Source organism: Sus scrofa, chromosome X (genome assembly GCF_000003025.6).
Source record: "Sus scrofa isolate TJ Tabasco breed Duroc chromosome X, Sscrofa11.1, whole genome shotgun sequence".
Classification (NCBI taxonomy): domain Eukaryota; kingdom Metazoa; phylum Chordata; class Mammalia; order Artiodactyla; family Suidae; genus Sus; species Sus scrofa.
Window position 1 is genome coordinate 110,581,130 of NC_010461.5, and position 21,868 is coordinate 110,602,997.

Sequence of the window (21,868 nt, forward strand, 5' to 3'; positions counted from 1 at the left end):
AAAAGTTGTAGATCAAAATGGAAACGCAGTCACTTGCACGAAGGCACCAGCATGCAATACGTCCCCAGCAAATTATACCCTGGTGGTTTGTGAAGGAAGTTGACAGGACAACACCTCCTTCCCTTCTCAAAATGAATGCACAAAATACACTCTTAACATTTAATAGCATATAATGTCTATAAGTAGCAATGAAGAGGAGCCAGGACTTTTTTTTCTCCCTTTGGCTTTTATTTTTCCTTCAGCAGACACATTGCTCTGCTGATTAGAAAACTAAGAAAGGGAGTAGGTAGAAATAGATAGCTTATTCAGCTGAAGGAAAATTAAAGTAGACAACGCAGTGCATAGTGGCTTGATTTGATTACTCTTCATTTAAAGACCACTGGGTCCTGTCCGGTGCTCTTTCCCCCTCTGCTTTATTGAGGTATCGTTGACAAATAAAATTGTACTATATTTAAAGTGTACGACGGCATGACGATTTGATGTGTGTATAAACAGTGAAATGATGACCACAATCAAGTTAATGAACAATGGACACATCCATCACTGCACAGAATTCCCTTTTTTTTTTTTTTTTTTTTGGTGAGAATGTGTATGATCTACTCTCTTGGCCAATTTGAAGTACACAACACAGTATTATTAACGCTCGTCACCATGGTGCATGTTAGATCCTCAGAGCTTGCTCACCTTTGAACTGGAACTTTGCACCCTGTAACCACCATCTCCGCATGGTCCCCACCCCAGCCCCTCGCAAGCAGCACTGTACTCTCCGTTTCTATGAGTTCGACTTTTTTTTAGATTCTACATACAAGTGATACCATACACAGCCCTTCTCTTTCTCTGTCTCCTGACCAACGCTCTTGAAACGTAAATGCAACATCCAAAACTCACACACGAAGTTACAACACTGGGGAAGAGGAGACATTAACACGGGACAGATGTGGGCAGTCCCTAAAGGCAGAGATCTTTGACAGCGACAAGGTCAAGGCCATTTTTCAAAGGGATTTGTATACATTTTGCTTACAAAAGAAAACAACAATGTAAGAGGGTATTCAGATATATTTGAGGTAATCAAAGTAGCAAAAATAATCTCCAGAGTGGGCATTTACTAGGCAATTTAGGTTACGATGATATAAAAGGCAGATTGTTTGGGCCAGTACATCTGCCTCTCTTGCACTTGAAGAAAATTTGTAGAGGAAGAAATTGCCTTAAAAAAAAAAAAAAAAAAAAACGAAAAGAAGAAGAGCCTCCCTTCCCACAGCCTTCTGCCAAACAGATTCTGTTGCTAGGTAAACATAAGCTACCAACAATTTATGTACCAATATATATAGCAAATTAGAGCTGAGAGGAAGCTTGCTAGCTTATGAAACAGATGGCAGATTTGCTGTGGCTCGAGAAAGAACAGAGTTTTGCCATGACGAGCCCCCGCTAGTCTCTCTGACAACTTCCTAGCCTAATAAACACTCTGACTTTGTAGCTGTTAAGCTGGAGGAGAGCAGGGATCGCAGAGAAAAGAAAGGAAGAGCCACAAGGAATGGCAAAGGCGGTGCTCTTTGAGAGTAGGACTTGTGGGCTTTAAATGTTGTGCTTAAATACACAACGGCAGCTGAAAGTAAACCAGCACAGATTGTAATATCACCCCCAGACTGGCCATCTGGGTGGAAGTCAACTTTAATCAGCCCAAGACCGTCCACTCCGTTTCTCTAGCACTATTTTCCAAATTTAAGAAAGTCTGGTCAAACAATCAGGAGCTGGAACAAGAGGGTATACTCTTCTGTGAGCCTCTGTAACGAGAGGATACAGCCGTGCTTATTAAAATTGTGTCAAAAGAAATTTTGGCAAGTTAAGGCTTTGGCAGCTCATCCTTCTCATCCAAACTAAACTAGTGTTTGTTTAATAAGCAACTGGTTCACAGCTGGACTTCAACTGTCCTACCACATCCTGGAATAAACTGTTGAGCCACACTCAGATCCACACTGACATCTGCAGGTAACCACAGCAGGACTTCTAGGAGTTGATTTCTAGATGCAAATTCGCAAACCCTTCCCCACAGTAGGGTGTGAACCCACACGACCTAAATACTCCGCATGATTACTTCTTTCAAAAAATACTCTCATGGTTTAAGTGTCTTCAGACACTAAAATATTATACAGAGAGTATGAACTCAATTATCTAGAGAAAACCCACGAACGGAGCTATTTCCACCTGGTGTCATTATGGTGATTTTTATTTTCACTTTAAACTTTTTCTTCTATGTTCCATTACTTTTCCTGTATTCTCCAATGAGCATGGAGTCCTTGCACAAGAAGTTTTTTAAAGGCTGCTACCTGGATTTTAACCTCCCACCCTTGGTTCTCCCAGTTCAATTTGTATTCACATTATCAAAGACTTAAAAAAAAAAAAAACCCGCAAAATGTTGGGTTTTTTCCCCCCTGTGGTACACTGCTGCTACGCATCTTGCTTATTTACACAGGCTACAAAAACTCCTAAAGCGGCACCAAGATAAGGAACAAGCAGATTTGTAGCCAACTCAAGCTGCTCGAGTCAAACACATGTGCTTTTTCTATAGTGCCTTTCAATGGAGGGAAATTTCAAAGTGACGTTCATTGGATCAACCTAGAATTACAGTATTAGAGAAAACAGGATCTACCACCAAGGGGCTGCATTTACAATGACTGTCTGGGGGAAAGCTTGTTTGGGGGGGGGGCTCGTAAAATCAAGTGACTCATTAACGTTCTGCGGTTAAAAAAATCAACATGTGAAGAAAGCCGTATTCTGCATGCTGAAAATTAAGTGTAATAGAAAAATACATCCAGAGTTCCTTGTGGTAGAAAAAACAATAGGACAACTGCTTAAAGGCTTATGAATACATTCCATCAAGAGGCACTCACAAACATGCAGACCCTCAACTTCCAAGGGTGCTGCATTTCCAACATCTAGTCCTATGTTTATTTTTTGGTGCCTGGAATGCATTTTCTTGAGGAAACAAAGTGACAGTGGTTAGAGTCCCAAGTTAATTCACAAGAGTAAAGCTAAAAGATTGTAGGTTTGCAACGAAATCGTAGGAAGTAGCTTTAGTAACCTGATCAAGCAAATGTTGGAAGGATTTAAACAAATTATGTTTCAGTTTTCTTGTTTTGGTACACGAGAGAATAATTATAGAACGGTAAGAACGAGGGACCTTTTCAAGCACTTTAGATGTGAACATTTAAGTTCCCTTTAAAACTTGCAACTTTTCTTATTTTTGATTTTATGCTTATTGGCCATACTTAACGTTCTACTTTAGTCAACAAAGGGACACAAGATGGCAATTAGGGAGAAAAATTAGCAGAGAAATTCTGAGATGGAAACTGGGTAAGAGTTGAAACAGAAGTGGAGAACTAAAGAAAACATGGGGTTACCTCCACTTTATTCATTTGTTCATTCATTTAACAATTAAGTGGCAGGTCCCCTGGTAAGTATAAGGAACGGGTTCATTCATTCATTCATGCAACCATTCATTCACCCTCCTCCCCAAGTGATCCAGATAGTTGAGCGGACTGTATTTTTTTTTTTTTTTTGTCTTTTTGTCTTTTTTGTCTGTTGTTGTTGTTGTTGCTGTTGTTGCTATTTCTTGGGCCGCTCCCGCGGCATATGGAGGTTCCCAGGCTAGGGGTTGAATCGGAGCTGTAGCCACCGGCCTACGCCAGAGTCACAGCAACGCGGGATCCGAGCCGCATCTGCAACCTACACCACAGCTCACGGCAACGCCGGATCGTTAACCCACTGAGCAAGGGCAGGGACCGAACCCGAAACCTCATGGTTCCTAGTCGGATTCGTTAACCACTGCGCCACGACGGGAACTCCCCGGACTGTATATTTTTAAAAAACATATTTGTATCTTTCTTACTGTGTGTGAAGCTGAGTATCTTTTCATATACTTAATGGTCATTTGCATATTTTCTTCTGTGAACTGTGTTTTCATATTTGTGCCCATTTTTCCTCTTGGGATTTTTAGCCTTTTCCCCTCTCTGGAATTTAAGAGTTCTTTATATATATATTTGGGATATCAGCCCTTGATATAAGTATTTCTCCCAGTTTTGTTGTTTCTTTACTTTTGACTGTGCTTATGTGGTGTTTTTTTTGGGGGGGGGGTGCTTTTGTTTTTTTCCTATGCAACAGGTTTCTATTTTTATGTAGTTCATATTTTTATGTAGCTGAAATGATCCTTTTCATTGTATCTAGATTTGGAGTCAGAAAGGCTTTCCCCATATCCGGGTTATAAAAGAATTAATTCATGTTTTCTTACAGTGCTTACATAGTTATATTTTTTTAACATTTAGATCCACTGGAGTTTATTCCAGTGTACAACGTGAGGTAGAAAACCAAATTATCTACTTTTACAGCTAATCCAGTCATCCCAACAGCCATTTATTTTATTTTTTTGGCCACACCCGTGGCATATGGAAGTTCCTGGGCCAGGGATTGAATCCGAGCCACAGCTGTGACCTACACCACAGCTGTGGCAACACTGGATCCTTAATCCATTGCACCAGGCCAGAGATGGAACCCATACCACCTCAGAGACAACACCAGATCCTTAACCTGCTGTGCTGCAGTGGGAACTCCGGGAATTCTATTTTTAAAATCTATCTTTGCGGAGTTCCCGTCGTGGCGCAGTGATTAACGAATCCAACTAGGAACCATGAGGTTGCGGGTTCGATCCCTGGCCTTGCTCGGTGGGTTAAGGATCCCGCGTTGCCCTGAGCTGAGGTGTAGGTCGCAGACTCGGCTCGGATCCCGCACTGCTGTGGCTCTGGTGGAGGCTGGCAGCTGTAGCTCCGATTCGACCCCTAGCCTGGGAACCCCCATATGCTGCGGGTGCAGCCCTAGAAAAGGCAAAAAGACAAAATAAAATAAAATAAAAAATAAAAATAAAAATCTATCTTTGCCCCAGTCATTTGGATATAACGCCTTTACTATATGTTAAATTTTCATATATACTTGGGTCTATTTCTAGACTCTGCTTTGTTCCATTGATCTGTCTATTCATGCACCAGTAGAATATAATAATACTAACAGGTTATAATACACTGATATGCAAAAGGGGGACAGCTTTCTTTACAGAAGAATGCTAGATAATATATGTGGAAGGAATGACAGAATTAGTAAAACATCATTTTGCAGGCACCATCTTAAAAACTGACCCAGGGAGGCATCACTCATGGATGCTAAAACTATTGGGTGAAAGTTGTTGGGAAAGAGGGCATTTACACAGCCACATCTGCTTTTTAAATGCTAATTTCATAGTAATTACGAAGGGGGAAAGGTACTTTTATAGTGGAGAAATCTGGAGAACCCTCCCTTGACTGAGTGATTGAACTTGGCATCACCAGTGGGACAAGGGACATCGTATACCTCCTGATGTGATAAACTGAGACTCACTCATGTGGTGTTCTTGCCAGAAAGGTTTGGCTCATCTAATGCTTAACCGAATCTAATCGTGAGGAAACAATCTGACAAATCCAAATTACAGGACATTATATAAGATAACTGGCCCAGACTTTTCAAAATGAATATTTCATGAAATATGGAAAAAATGTGGGGACTGTTCCATATTAAAGAAAACTAAAGAGACATGACAGCTAAACAAATTTGCATGATCTTTGATCTTAAAACTTTTTTGATTTTACATGATTTTTATTTTTTCCATTATACTGATCTTAAATTTTGAATCCTTGATTGAAAAAATTTGATAAAAATAATATTAATTCACAATCCATACTCAAATTTCCCAAATTGTCCTAATAATCTCTTTTAGATCAGCTGAGCCTGGCCCTGAACAGCAGAACCACCCGGCTTACCCATAGATTCATGAGAAAAAGTGAACTATTAGTGTTTTAAGTCACTAAGGTTTTAGGGGGAAGGAAGAGGAGATTACACAGTAATAGCTCATAAAATAAGCTATCGTTGGTGGAAAATTTTGGAAAAAAGAATATACTGATATATTTATTTGCATATACACAAATTTCCTCTGTAAGTTTACGCAAGAAAATGAAAACACAATTGCTGTGGGGAAGAAGAGCTATGGTGGCTGGGGGATGAAGACAGAAGGGAGACATTTCACTGTCTGTCCTTTTGTACCTGTAGAATTTTGAAACACATCAATGTGTTTCTAGTGAATGAACAAGTGAAATCTGTTTCTTTTACTCAAATCTTTCCAGAACCCTTGTGTCATCTCTGGTAGGTAACGGGAGCTCTCATACCCTATTGGTGAGATTATAAATTGGTACAATCTTAGTGGGGTGGAGGTGTGGCTTTAAGAAGTGCATATAAAATATGCAAATACATATGCAATAAATAGACTATCTCTAGAAGAACCAGCCAGGCTGATAACATTGGTTGCTTCTAAGGAAGGGCCTTATGGGACTGGAGGTAGAAGGAAGATTGACTTTTCCTTATCTGCCCTTTTTACTGTTTGCATTTTTTAGGCTGAACTTGGATTACCTTTGCAAAAGGAACATCATAAATAAAATGCACATACCCTTTAACTCAGCAATTTATCACTTCTAAGATTCTCTCTTGCAGAAATACTTACAGAAGCAAAGATAAATGTATGTTATTACTTATGCATACTAATAAATTACAGAGAACCTAAATGACCACCCACTAAGGATTAGTTAAACAAATTATGGAATGTTCATACAGAGGAATACTATACACTTGCTAAAAGTGAACCCATAACTTAGCACCCAGGTCAACCTAGAATACTGCAGAAATCTTAAAGCACTCCCTAATGCCTGCATCCAGCCATTCACCCCCTTTAACTTATCACAAACTGAATAAACCCATGTAACCATCACCCAGGTCACACAGAACATTCCAGAACATTCCACAGACCATCCAGTTTGTAATAATTCATCAAGCTGTATACTTTTTTGTATGTATGTTATACTTCAATAAAAAGTTCTGAAATATGCCCGTGTGTCTGTTATAAACATTTCACACATAAATTCAGAAAAAGGTAGTTAGATATACAAATCCAGCTATTCATGGATGAAAAAGCTATGCAGGGGAGGTGTTTATTTACTCTGCATACTTCTACAAGGTTTGAAATTTTTATAACAAACTTTTTCCCTTCATAATTTATAATTTTAAAACAAAAAATAAATGATGAAGAAAAACACTTTTTAAAAAAGAAAATTTTAAATACTGCTATGAGATGTTCATTTTGTCTTAGAAGAGGAAATACACAGTATCAGGATTGTACATTCTAGAATTCTTGACCCACTACCTGCAACAGCCACCATCCCCCCTCCTCCTCCTGATCCCATCCCAAAGGTCCTGGAGGGAGAGAAACGCCTGAAAACCAGATGCAAACAAAGAAACACTTTCCTAGCTCAGCCCTTCACCTCCAGCCTCAGTGTAGTGGCCCAATGGGTTAGACTAAACCTTGCTTTTGCCCAAAGCAGGCAGGCCTCAGTGACCCTGACTAGAACCTTCTTCCTTCAAGCGCTACATTCTGACCTGAGCTTTGGAGCTCTCACTACTACTTCAGTCCGAAGACATCGGTGAGGAGACAAACTGAAGGAACACCGCACCTAGGGAAGGCAAGAAACCATTTAGGGTGACCAACGGGTCCCAGTTTGCCTGGAATTTTCCTTGCGTCAGCCCCGCAAGTTCCCAGAAAACCCCTCAGTTCCAAGCAGACCAGGACCCAGAAAATCAGGCCTCAGGTGCTCTATAGGCCTGTCTTCCCTGAGCCCCAACCAAGTTCCTTTTTCACCTGCAAGGTGAGACGGGGCGGGGGGGGGGGAGGGAATGGAGGTGGGGGTGGGGGGGTGGCCGGTGGGGGGGGCGGGGGCCCGGGGCCGCAGCTAAAGGAGAGATACCAAACTTCTCTTACCACACTTCGCAGGCAGAGAGCCAGCAGCATCAGCATCAAAGAAGCGCCAAAGAGGCCCCCAAAGGAGCGCTCCACAGAGATTCAACAGCTTTTAACCTCTTCAGACCAACAATTCCACGCATCACTGTGACCCAATGCATTCCTGGATCTAAATTCTGATTTATGTTTGGCTTTGAAGCTTTTGGCTGTATCTGGCTAGTTCTCACTCAGGCTACTGTTTACTGAAGATGTTTCTTTAAGTGAACTTACTTTTTCTTTGTTACATTTATCTTTAAAACACTCCTTGAAAAATATGATTTGCCAAGTTTAACAGAAAAACATCACATCGCTTCCATCAATGGAAAAGGCCCCAAGCAGAAGGTACGGACGAGGTATATAGGAATAGCTATTACCTAGAGGGAGCAGTCCTGGACGAAGATTCCTCAGGCACGTTTTCCCCAGGAATGCCTGGAAGACAGAAGCTTGATGCTCCTCCTAGAGGTCAGAGCGTGTGCTTAACACCGCCCCGGGGTTCCTTCTCCGTCTTTCTATAGGCTAACCCTCTCCCCCTGCGACTTTCTTGCAGCGCCCTCTACAGGTGGCAGTGATTTTCTTGCAGCTCCCTCTGTGGGTTAGTGTGGGGCTGTGGTTCGATAACATTTTATTGAGTGACTATTACATTTTAGATACAGCGCTGGGGAGACAGAGGAGAAAACAGGCACAATTCGAACGGAGCACGAGGTGGGAAAGAGGGCAAGGAGGAAGTGAGAAGATCCGGCACAGACTGTCCTATTTGCATCCATTTCCTAAACACCCCCCCCCCCCGTTTATTCAAGCCACTGCAGTCTGACTTTTGTCCCTTCCACCTCACCAAAAAGCACACTAACAGAAGTCTCTAGGGGACCGCCTAATGACCAGATCCAATGAGAAGTTTTCAACCTTCGCCTTACGTGACCCTGGCGACGACACCTCCTTAGCTTTGCTGATAGCTTAGCTGGTCTCTCTGCTTTGCTCCTACCCCTCTTGCCAAGCCCGCCGCGCCTTCAACCTGCCTCTTAAATGCTGAGGCTTGTCAGGATTTTGTCCTTAACTCTCTTCTCCATAAAGCTCCTTTTTTTCATCTATACCCACAGCTCCCATCTACATAAGCTAAAGGCTCCCCAGATGCTAAAAGCCCAGATGTGCCTGTTTCTCTCTGCAGCCTTATTTCTCATATGAGCAAAGTACTGGCATCACTGCGCCGGTGCCTTGGTCTCTTCCTGCCGGATCCTCTTTCCCTCTCCTACCTCCACCCCAAGTTTGTTCTGCGCTTTAGCCTCAGTGTTACCTCTTCTGGGAAACAGTCCAAAAGCACAGCCCAGGCGCTGGTGGGTCTCTCTCTTTGGGCTCCGCTCCGCACTTGATTCGGTGCCTCTAATGGTCAGCGGGCTTCTGTTTATTCCACAAGGGCTGGTGATCGTGAAGGCACTGACTTAATCTGCATTCACAGTTCCCGGCCCAGGCTCAATAAATGCTTGTTAAATTGATGACTGTAAGAAATCTCTGAGCTGTGAACAGGGAAACAGAGGGAGAGGAGCTTGGGAGGTGATGGTTGGCGTGGGTGTGAGGAAGGGATATCGAAAACCTGAGTGTTAGAATCCTCTTCCCTTTCCCCCCGCCTCCCATAGAGGCAGCCAGGGCTGGCGGGGCTGAGGGGGGCATGAGGGTGGCTGGGTCAGAAACTGGTTATGTCCGGGAGAAAGGAGCAATGTTATCAAAGAAAAGGGGAAATAGGTCTCTCGCTATCAGAGAACAGTTTCAAAGAGGCATAGGGTGGACGCTGGATTGAACACTGAACTGGAATTCTAGTTTGAACTCATGATCTTTCTTTTTTTCTTTTCTTTTTTGGCTGCCCGGGCCAGGGGTTGGATCTGAGCTGCAGTTGCAACTTATAACGCCGCAATGCCAGATCCTTTAACCCCCTGCGCCGAGTCAGAGGTGGATCTATGTCCCGGCGCTGCAGAGACACTGCCAATCCCGTTGCGCCACAGCAGGAACTCCAAAGTCATGGTCTTTACTAGATGATTAGATATACATGTGTGTATATATACAAATACACATTTACATGTACTTTCTTTGTGTTGAGAAAGCCTTTAAACCATAATGCCCACCTAGTGATGACTGCACCTAGTGTCTTTACTTTGGTAATTGTACCAAATACCATTCTTTCTTAAAAGGAAACAAGGCTCCTTAAAGAAATTGCTGATCTCAGGACTGGGACAAGGAAGTATGGATCTGAGACATCTTATTCCAGAAAGTAAAATACTGCTCAAATAATGATAGGGATTTGCCAAAAGGACACAGCAGCCAGCTTGGAGGGGCTCTCACTGTCCAAATCTGAGATGTACTATCAACATAAAGTATGGCTATGAATAAAAACCCACTGACTGAAATAAGAGTCCATAAGTCCAATGACCGAATAAATGGTGGTGAAGGGAAAGTTCTTTACGGTAGATTTTGCCAACTAATAAGTGTAGAAGGAACAGTGGAATTAGAGAGTCGCCACTGGGTAGTCACCATAACACCAGAAGGCACGAAAGATCAACGGACACTAAACTAGTGGTGGGAATCAGATGAGAGAACAGAATACTGATATGGAGTTCCCACTGTGATGCAACTTCATCAGCAGCATCTCCACAGCACCAGGATGCAGATTCTATCCCTGGCCCAGCACAGTGGGTTAAGGAGCTGACGTCACTGAGGCTGTGGTGTAGGTTGCAACTGCAGCTCAGATCTGACCCCTGGCCCACGAACTCCATATGCCACGGGGCGGCCAAACAAAACAAAACCAAACCGAACCCAGGATATTGATATAGTCTCAAAGTACCTCCACAAAAAAAGTACTTTGTGAATTGCAAGGGGAAAGCCCTAACGGCGCAGTGGAGAAACACAGCGTTCTCCTCCTTAACCAAAGGATCAAGGCTCATCTGTAAGAGGACAAAGTGGCACCACACGCCTCCTGCAAAGATATATTAAGAACACAACACAGAAAGAACCTCTGTGCTTATTTCTGCCCAAAATGTCTAACCTGAATTTATTTATTTATTTATTTTTGGTCTTTTTGCCTTTTCTAGGGCCACTCCCATGGCATATGGAGGTTCTGAGGCTAGGGGTCGAATCGGAGCTGTAGCCACCAGCCTACACCACAGCCACAGCAACGCCAGATCCAAGCTGCGTCTGTGACCTACACCCCAGCTCACGGCAACGCCGGATCCTTAACCCACTGAGCAAGGCCAGGGGTCGACCCCGCAACCTCATGGTTCCTAGTTGGATTCCTTAACCACTGCACCACGACAGGAACTCCTAACCTGAATTTAATAATGAGGAAATATCAGTCAAACCTCAATTGAAGGGCATTTTTCAAAACAACTGGCCAGTGCTCGTCAGAACTATGAGGATTATGGAAGACAAGCTGAGATGGGGGCGGGGGGGGGCTGCCTGGCATTCCCACTGTGGCACAGTGGGTTAACGGTCTGGCATTGCCGCAGCTGTGGTGTAGGTCACAGCTGCTTCTTGGATTCAATCCCTAGCCCAGGAACTCCCATGTGCCTCAGCTGTGGCTGGGGGAAAAAAAAAAAAAAAAGACTCCTAGCCCGAGGGAAATCCAAGACACTTAATTCTAAGTGTAACACATAATCCTGGATTGAGTCCTGGGCCAGAAGAAAATATTTTTTTCCTTTTGTTAAAAGGGCTTTATCGGGACCACACGCAAAATATGAACAGGGGCTGTGTACTAGATGAGATAGTTTTTTTAAAGATGGGTTTGAAAACATTTTTTAAAATTATAGTTGATGTATAATGTTGTGGCAATTTCTGCTGTGCGGCAAAGCGACCCAGTCGCATATTTACACACACGCACACACTTCCTTTTTTTTTTTTTTCATTTTGAGGGCCACGCCTGCAGCATATGGAAGTCCCCAGATGAGGGGTTGAATCAGGGCTGCAGCTGCCAGACTACACCACAGCCCCAGCCACGCCAGATCTGAGCAGATCCGAGGTGCATCTGCAACCTATGCCACAGTTTGTGGCAATACCGGATCCTTAACCCACGGAGTGAGGCCAGGGATCAAACCTGCATCCTCATGGATCCTAGTTGGGTTCACAACCCACTGAGCCACAATGGGAACTATTTTCTTATATTATCTTCCTAGATGAGATAGTTTTATATCAGGGTTAATTTCCTGATTTTGATGTGTGCAAGGCGGTTATTTAGAATGTCCTTGTCTTTAGGAAATCCACACGGAGGCACATCAGAGTAATAGGGTATCATGTCTGTAACTTACTCTGAGATGGTTCAGAAAAAATATGTGTGCCACAGACACACACACACACACACACAAGAGAGTGGGAGGGATGAAACTAATGTGGTTCAATATTAACATGTGGGTAAACCGGGTGAGACATATATGCGAGTTCTTTGGGCTATTCTTGCAACGTTTCTGTGTAAATAAAGTGTAAAATAAAATAGTTTATGTATGTTCTAAGTACTGAAAAGAAAAACGAATGTTTATAACCCGAGTCATGTATGAAAGAAAGGCTTTTATTTTTTGCCTGCCTACCCCCGCCCCAACGCGTTCCAAAAACAACTGAGCGTCTTAGGAGTAAAAAAGTAGTAAGATAAAAGAAATCCCAAACAAGTAAGAAATATGTGTGGCCTTGGCAGGAACCTTCTACACTGTCAAGTTCTCCAAAATGCTCTTGGAAACGTGACAGATTATGTGCAGAGGTTTCTCTTTGTCTGGGGAAGGACCCCCAACTTCAAAACAGCTCCTAGGCCTTTCGTGTTCCAGGTCTCCTTTGCTTCAAAGCTGGACAGTACTTAGAGAATGCGAGACTGGGACACGGAGGCAGAAAATAATTGATGAGACTAAAAGAGAGAGGCTGAGAAAATGTCACCGAATTCTATGCACGTGTACACACTTTATTAAACTGGCATTCTAAGATATACACAAAGGTCGGCATTTCACAAAACTTCCTAGTATTCCAAAAGCAGTCATTGGGAAACACAGTGATTACATAAGTCAGTCCGGCAAAAAGAGCATCTCTTAAATTTTATCGTATCATCTCTTGTACTTGTTTCAAATCAGGCCTGAAATATGATATCGTATTAGAATAGGAAGAAACATTTTTACTTTATAACAATGATCACTTGTCAAATATTAAACTTTTATAAAAATAAAGGAGTACTGTCAACAAAACTCATCTGAAGGTTAGCGTCTCTATTTCTTTATTTATGCCAAAACGATCCCTGCATAAACTTAACTTTCTAGTCACTTTAAACAGTAACGATGAACCTTGGTTTAAACAGAAAAAAATGTCACCTCGCCTAGTTCTCGTACCATTGGAGCAATTTATTTTCCTGTCTCAATTCTACCCCGCCACTGAATTTCAAAAATAACTTTTAAAGTGATCACATTCCAAAGGTTATGTCTTAAGAGTCCTAAATTCAAGCCAAAAAGTGATGGCCCGAAGTGTCCCTTTAAGGCAAAGAAAAGAGATTGCAGGTGGATAAATATTTTATAAGAGAAAACCACCTCTCAGTATCATATCAGCAGAAACTTTCAACATGGTTCTTTCACAAACAATAAATACACTGAATACCATCAAAGTAATTTTTCTTTAAAATGGCATAGAGAGAACAATCTTCATGATATATACATTCATGTCAGGTTTCAAGGATTATGGGCTCTGCCCAGGTGAAAGCCAAGATGAGAAATAAAGCCATGAATGGCTGTGATGGCGGTTATCACGATTCGTAATAGACACCACAGCCGATGCTTACAAGAGAACTACTTACGGCAAGCTAAGTGCTGTGCTCTTGTAATTCAAGGAGAAGAGGTTTCCCTTCGAGCCCTGCAGTACTACCAGTGAGTACCCCCTAAGCCATCATCTTCCTTTAAAACGCAAGGACCTTTGACTTCAAAAGACACAGATGCAGTAGTTTTCGTTTTTTACATTCATTGGAAAATGGAATATTCTGGTCCTAGCAGGCAAATTTGCATATTAAATACAGACAATCCAAACACCATGTCTGAACATTAAAAGCCATCTACCACAAGGACATTTTTGCAAAGAGTTTTAAATAAGAAATAACACTGCAATAGGTTACACTCGGGTTTTGGTTTTGGTTTTGTTTTTTTACAAAAAGCTCAATCAGGATTTTCCTCTTTTAAATGTGAAGTAATTTATGATACCGCAGACGTCCTATCGGGTACACTGGTGACAGCTCAGACAGCTTCTTAAAAGCGGAATGCACAAGGACATTGACTCGCGCAGCTCCTAGGAGGCAGCGTGTGCAAGAACTGGACTTTGATTCCGGGGGCCGCACGAGAACCAAAAGGCAGTTGGCAGCACCACTCACCGCACGACAGAGCAAACGGCTCCAATGACAAAAAAAAAGTAATGAGAAAGAAAGCAGCAGTCGACACAGTCTGTGGCAATCGGACACAGAAAGCCCCCCTTCTACCCTACCTGACGGCGCAGGTCTTTACAGAGCGACACGGACCCCGAGGCCCCGTGACACCATCTGAGACAAGCTGTCAAGCGCCGCACACGCTTTTCTACACAGGGGTTTGGGTGTAAAGAACATTATTCATTCATTTGTAGATGCTCCACACATCTGGTCAAGGCAGGGATTTCTTCTCCTTGATAACACCACCTAGAAACATTAACAATATTTTATATATTCCTTACGGCAACCGGTGCGGGGAGAAAAACATCAACAACTGTGCTGGCTGAGTCCTAAGCAGCTGTGCTGGCTAACCCAGGCATCCTCTGAGCTCGTGTACATTCTGGGCACTAAAACCCATCCTCGGGTCACACACTCCCAACAGCAAAGAAGCGACATGGGCAGCAATGAAAGCAACGCCATGTTTTTTCCCCTCGGTGAGGAATGACAAGGAAGCAGCTCCAACAGGAAAGGGAAACGAAATAAGGTACTTTAAGCAGATGCAGAAAAAGAAAAATGTAATATGATCAAAAGCAGTTGGACGAATATGGCGAGTTAGAGATCGGAAACGATGCGGAAAGAGAGAAGAGCCCCAAAAAAATCTCTCAAGCAAGAGAATTTCTGATCAACTCGAGCTGTCACATCTGCTGGGGAAAAGAACCATTAACAAAACGACACATGAATGCTTTCCTTAAACGTATAGATCCTAAAATAGGTGCTCTTTGAGGCACTGAGGGGGGGAAAAAAAAAAAAAATATATATATATATATATATATACACACACACATATATACACTCAAAGCAATAGAAACTGAGTATTTGAGATTTAGTCATGAGTTCAAAATGAGATCGGCAAAAGGAGACATAAGGTTCCTACTACTCGTAAAAATCAACACTTTGGAGAAGACAGGTGCCAAAAAAGAACGGCACAGAAATGGTTTCGATCAGTAACACTTTAATCCTCATTATGGATCAAAGTTCCCTGGGCTCCTCACTGAGTGTTTTGTGCAGGAAACAGCAGTTAGGACACTGAGTCAGAAATGGGTAAGTCACTTGGGTGAGAGATCATCCATCAAGATGAACGGAGCGCGTGAATTGGAACATGCTACTGGAGCCTCTGCGGTTGCGCTGCCTTTAACCAGCAAGTCTGAGGATAAGCCACTGCCGCTACTACTGCCATCCAAAATATCTGAACTGAAGACAAACAAAAAGAATTATAAGCAGATGCATCTATCAGGGTAAAGGCAAACATAACATGCAACGACATGGTTTCAGGAACTCACGGGTCAGCACAGCATTTGTAAATAATAAAGAGCATAAAAGCCACAGCAAAACCAGATTAATGTACTATAGCCAGATACATGCGGCAAGGACAAAGTCACGGAAACCCCAAGTCAAACCCTCAAGGTTCTGTGTCACCTGGGTGCGCTCCTGGAAGCACCAGAAGGTCCAACAGTGAGTGTCCCTCGTGACGGGTCGTGGTTTTCGGGAGCGAGTTCCCCTACCTTCAGCGCAAGACATTCTCACCCTTGTATTTCGCTTCTTACCTTCCCACCAGCCTTAGAGTACGAGGCCTGGTTACCCGCCGGGGGACCCAGGACCGTCTGAAGTAGTCTAGCAAGTACACTGCTCCATGGTCCCTCCATTGCAGAACACTCTCTCAGCCGCTCTAGATTTTATCACTTCCCCTCTCCCAAAAAGCCTTCAATTCAAGCACACATCTTTTCTTTTTTCTTTTTCTGATTCCTCCATTATTTGCCTTTTAAATTCGTCTCCGTGTAGGAATTTCTTACATTATCTCCTTTCCTATTGCTTTCAAAAACTCAAAGGTCGGTCCATCCTATTTCTGAAAGGCTCCTTTCTTTGACCCCTCCAGTCACCATCCGGTCAAGTGTCTAAAAGGCTCCATATCCACAGACCCAATACTCTCCCAGTCTGTCTGGCTCTTTAATCCTGACAACTGGCTTCAGCTCTTATCCTTCCACTAAAGCTCCTGATCTGGGCAGCAATTGCTTCTAGAACCCAGCCTGGGGATACCTGACCCATGCAGCCCAGGCTCCCAGGGCTCCCACCAATGCAGCTGGCCTGCCTCATGAGTCACTCACAGCTGACAGCCTTAACGATCTGACTGCAGGCTGCCCTCCTGGCTGTGATTTGATCAATCCAACATGTAAGCTCTATGCTCTCTATCTGGCCCAAACTCACTCATTCACTCACTCATGTACTCCAGTATCTACTGAGTACCTGCACATGCAGGGTGTATGCTAGATATCAGAAATACAATGGTCTGTAAGACAGACGTGACCCCTGCCCTCATCTCATTTACAGTAGCGTACAGGAGACCTTGTCACGACCATGCTGATACATACATCATTTCAATCTGTGATCAAAGTGGTAAAGATACAAGGGGCTCTGAGAGTCTATGTTACATGGGTGACCTGACGTAATTTGGAGGAATCGGGAGGAACGGGGCTCCGCAGAGGTGAGGTCTGAGCAGTCATCTGAAAGATGAGTAGGCATTAACCGGGTAAGGTTGGGGAGGAAGTGAGGGTTATTTCCAGAAGCCCAAAGCAGGCTAGTATGGCTATAGCACAGAGAGCAAGGGCAACACGATCAGAGAAAGCTGGAGAGCGAGTCAGGCAGTTTTAGGATCTACGCACACATGCTTTTTTTTTTTTTTTTTTTTTTTTGAAAAGGAAACAAAGCATAGAATTGGTGGAGGAATTAAGAATCCGCAAATATGGGCTCCAGTGTAAGTTGATCACTAGCTCCTTTGCAAAAGCCCATTCTGGTCTAAACCACTCTGAGACTAAATGTTATGTCTTTGCTATTATCGTTTTGATGAATTTCCAAGGTGATATATTTCTGTTGTTAAGCAACCTTCGATACATTTGGAAGATTCTGGGTTCTATACACCCTTAATGAAATTAACTTCCCCACCCCAGCTTCTCTACGCTTTTATTTTCCTTCAAAACATCATTTCTTTCTATTGCCTGTGGATTGCTTTTAGGTGGAAACAGAATACAAATAGGCTTTGGAAAAGTAAAAATAAAAATGGAAACAGTATATTCCACAGTACTCCTACTCTATGCTTACTGCTGTCAAATGAGTCATTAATAATACCACTTTTAAGGACAAAGTTCGGAAAATTTAGCTGGCTCTGGTATTTTTCCACCAAATGGCAAAAAGGGTCTAAAATATGAATTATTCAAAGTACCAAAAGCAAGTCGCACAGATAATCTAAGACATTGGAAAATCAAAAGACCTCTGTATTTACCTTTGGAACACATGTGACTTTTCCTCCTGCAGCATTTTGCCCAGACTAATATTAAAATGAATTTACTTTCCTCCAGCACATATTGGCTAAGAAGCCGAAGGACACGGTCTCCGCTACTTGGCAGGAAGAACCAGGCTTAGATTAAAATCTGGCCACCGAGCAGATAATCCAAATATAAATACTTTCTTATTCCAACCAGAGTTCTGGCGAGCCCTGGGTTAAAGACCCTATTTGCAATAAGACCTGCTTGCTGAGGGGAATCCTGTATTCCTTCACAAACAGAGAACATGACTCACGCCCTGAAATCTGTCTTCTAACACTGCGGATTACTTTAAAGAAACAAGCAAGTGGGGAAGTTACTACGGGGGAAAAAGTCTGACCATTTCGCTTCATATATTTTTTCAAGAATATATATTTTTCTGGAGTTTCCATTGTGGCGCAGCAGAAACAAATCTGACTAGGAACCATGAGGTTGCGGGTTCGATCCCTGGCCTCTCTCAGTGGATTAAGGATCTGGCGTTGCCGTGAGCTGTGGTGTAGGTCGCAGATGCAGCTCAGATCCTGCGTGGCTGTGGCTGTGCTATAGGCCGGCAGCTATAGCTCCGATTCGATCCCTAGCCTGGGAACCTCCATATGCTGCAGATGCGGCCCAAAAACAAAAGCAACAACAGCAAAAAATAATACATAGGTAATTTTGTTCATTAACAGAAAAATATAGTGTATTTACATTTAGTCTCTGGTGCAATTTAAATTCAGAGCCTGCTAAACCCTGAACCAGGTATTTTCTCCAAACTGAAATCTAGTCTCCGTTCTAATTAATCTGGCACGACAGCACATGGTCATGGAAGCAGTGACGACAGCTCTCAAACCACCCACTGTTAATACAGCAAGACCTCTGTGGTTCCTTTAATCCCTAGAGACACTGCTGTACGATAGTGATTTTCACAGTGTCTTCTACGAAACATTCTACCAGGGCTTCTAAAAGCAACGAAGCATGGTTCGATTTGTTTGTCTCTCTTTTTTCTTTTCTAGTTCAAACTCCGATGGCGGTGCCAATGAACCTTGCACTAACGGTCCAAAGCCAGACAATGGCAGGAAAGCAAAGGACCTAAACAACAAATCGGACACCGGAGTACATGAAACAAAAGTACGCTAATTCATTCTTGCCACTGACTATACATATTGAGGCAATAGGGACTACCAAAAATATCTGCGGCTGTTAAAGTCATGCTCTTTATCTAAACAAAAACAAAAACAAAAACCAAAACCTGAAGGTGAAAGGATAAGGGAATCATTAAAACTTTCAATGATAAAGTACCAACAAAATTAGGTTGTCTATCACAGATTTTGAAAATAAACTTATGGTTACCAAAGGGGACAGGTGGGGTGGAGTTCCCATTGTGGTGCAGTGGAAACGAATCCAACTAGGAACCATGAGGTTGCAGGTTCAATCCCTAGTCTCGACCCGTGGGTTAAGGATCCGGCATTGCCGTGAGCTGTGGTGTGGGTCGAAGACGTGGCTCGGATTTGGTATTGCCGTGGCTGAGGCACTGGCTGGCAGCTGTAGCTCAGATTCGACCCCTAGCCTGGGAACCTCCATATGCCATGGGTGTGGCCCTAAAAAGCACAAAAACAAAAACCAAAAAACCCCAAAACAACAACAACAACAAAAAGGGGACAGGTGGGGGGCGTGGGAGGGAGGGACTGGGGGTTTGGGACTGGCATAGGCACCCTGAGGTCTATGGAATTAGTGCCCAGTGGGGACAGCTGTATAATACGAGGAACTCTGCCCAGTATTCTGTGATCATCTCTGTGGGAAAAGAACCTGAGAGAATGGATATGTGTGCATATGGAACTGAATCACTGTTGCACAGCAGAAATCATCATAATATTGTAAATCAACTATACTTCAATAAAACTTTAAAAAATGAACAAAAATACCTTGTCCAGTGTGACTCGTGCTGTCACCCATCTGGTCGAGCCACTCTGTGCCTTGTCCAGTCCGTAAACTGGGCTCTATCTGATTAATGGCAGGCAGGTAAATGTGCTAGGAATTAGCCACAACCCTGCCAACCCCCGCACAGATTTCGGTATAAGGTCCGACTACAGGGCATCCCCGCCGGCCCTTGGAATGGGTTAAACTGGTCCATAGGATATGCTCTCCAGTCTCCACTATCTTACCTTACAAAGACCCAGCACCAGCTTGCTGCCCAACCTCTAAGTTTTTAAGAGCATGTGTTGAAACACGATCGTTCCCACTGTCACTTACAGGGATGTAAGGTACAACATGATAAAGACAACAGCACCGTACATGCTAAAAAAACAAAGCTGCCGAGAGTCAAATCCTAAGAGCTCTTATCACAGGAACAACATTCTTTTTCTTTTTTGTTTTTTCTAAGGCCACACCTGCAGTATAGGGAGGTTCCCAGGCTAGGGGTCGAATCGGAGCTGTAGCTGCTGGCCTACGCCAGAGCCACAGCAACATGGGATCCGAGCCGCGTCTGCAACCTACACCACAGCTCATGGCAACGCCGGATCCTTAACCCACGGAGCAAGGCCAGGGATCGAACCCTCAACCTCATGGTTCCTAGTCGGGTTCATTAACCACTGCGCCACAACGGGAACTCCCAAAATTCTTTTTCTATTTCTTTAATGTTAGACCTATATGGGATGATGGATGTTGACTCAACTTACTGTGGTCATCGTTTCATACTATAAATCAACCCATGATGCTCACCTTAAACTCATACAGTGCTGTGTGTCAGTTATATCTCCATAAAACTGGAAGAAAAAAGTTGAATTAAAAATATTACTCTTGGAGTTCCCATTGTGGCTCAGCGGTAACAAACCCAACTAGTAACCCTGAGGATGCGGGTTGTGTCCCTGGCCTCGCTCAGTGGGTTAAGGATCCTGCATTGCTGTGGCTATGGTGTAGGCTGGCGGCTGTAGCTCTGATTCGACCCCTAGCCTGGGCCTCTCCATATGCTACGGGTGCGGCCCTAAAAAGAAAAAAAATAATTAAAAGTCAATCAATAAATATATTACTCTTGGAGACACACAGGTTTTGAAGGCATGAGCCCACTGTGTCCCCTTTTGCCTGGCAAAGCAATATAGCTATTTACTCCTTCAAAAAAATATTAGTCTTTATCACCAAGAAAGTATCAGCACAGAAGTCTAAGCTGCTCACACGAACATCTTCAAAGTGTGTGTAAACGCTTCTACCATTAACTAAGCCATCGTTAAGCCTTATTCTTCGTACGTGTCACAGACGCATGAAAAAATTGTCTTGCCATGTCACATGACATTAAAAATAACGTTAAAACCACTGAATCTAATGAAAAACATGAAAATAAACACCATAAAGGTTAAATCAGCAGTCACAGTAACGCTAAGGCACTGGGCAAGCAATTTCATGGAAGACTTTCTCCTTTTCTGTCAGAGAAATAGACCGTCGCTTACTACACAGTTAGCAGCCCTGAAAACGCCTGTATTTCAACAGCACGCCACAGGCAGTCCTATTTCAAAAAGAATGAGGAGCAAAACAAGACTTCCCAACCTTGGAGCGAATCCCCCTTGCAAAGGTGTACTTTCAAGCTATGGTCAAACTGGATGTTCATAAGGACTAAAGGCAGAATGACGTCATTCCCGCCTTGGGGTTAACAACGTCCCCCAGCCTTGGTTGGCAGAGACTGCCGAGTGCTTAGTCAAAAATCTGTTTGCAAAAAGCAGGCTTACTACTCCTTTGGACAGCAGTTGGAACACCAGACACAAACTCCAAATGGGTCCCGATGCAAACTTCACGTTTAATTTATACTTCGAAGATGTGAGATTTTAAAGATCACCATCTAATAGGTAAACTTCCAAGTTTTAAAACCCATCTTTTCTTTGTGGAACAAACCTGCTCCACTCCATGTTATTTAAAAATTAAGTAATGACTTAAACGATGAGCTAATACCTACTAATGATCTGATACCTGTTCTCTCCCCCAAATGTATATAAACTGTCTCCTTAGTTATCAAGTAGATTGGTATCCTTGGCAATAGAACACAGCTAGCTCCTCTCTCTGTCCCCTTTTCTAAGAATATGGCTGTCTGATCAATGAAACTGCTTTAAAGAGATAGGAAAAAAGTTTCTGCAAAAGCAAATCCAATTTTTACAAATCATGAACAACTCATATTTAAATTCTCTTAATTGCAGACATAAATGTCAGCAATATCAACCTGCAAGGTGTGCTAAAAATCTT

The 21,868-nt window shown here is 43.0% G+C and overlaps 2 protein-coding genes across 34 annotated transcripts in view; both read right to left on the reverse strand.

Moving 5' to 3' along the window:
* The window catches only part of PLAC1 (placenta specific 1), a 188,861-nt gene extending 177,873 nt beyond the window's left edge, over positions 1-10,988 (reverse strand). Inside the window, exon 1 of the mRNA XM_021080336.1 lies at positions 8,275-10,988. The gene's annotated coding sequence lies outside the window, so the exon portion shown is untranslated. The remainder of the gene's footprint in view (positions 1-8,274) is intronic.
* Positions 1-21,868, reverse strand: part of FAM122B (family with sequence similarity 122B) — a 47,689-nt gene that overhangs the window by 11,039 nt on the left and 14,782 nt on the right. For 11 of the 33 annotated variants that reach the window (XM_013983824.2, XM_021080333.1, XM_021080327.1 and 8 more), the window contains one exon: positions 12,801-14,558. The exons of 7 other annotated variants lie outside the window; for them this stretch is intronic. In XM_013983824.2, the coding sequence (XP_013839278.1) occupies positions 14,489-14,558 (70 nt within the window). In that variant the 3' untranslated portion in view covers positions 12,801-14,488. Of the gene's footprint in view, positions 1-12,800; positions 15,543-20,192; positions 20,407-21,868 lie in introns of those variants that run through there. 15 more of the 33 variants (XM_021080322.1, XM_021080319.1, XM_021080315.1 and 12 more) reach the window with 7 other exon arrangements.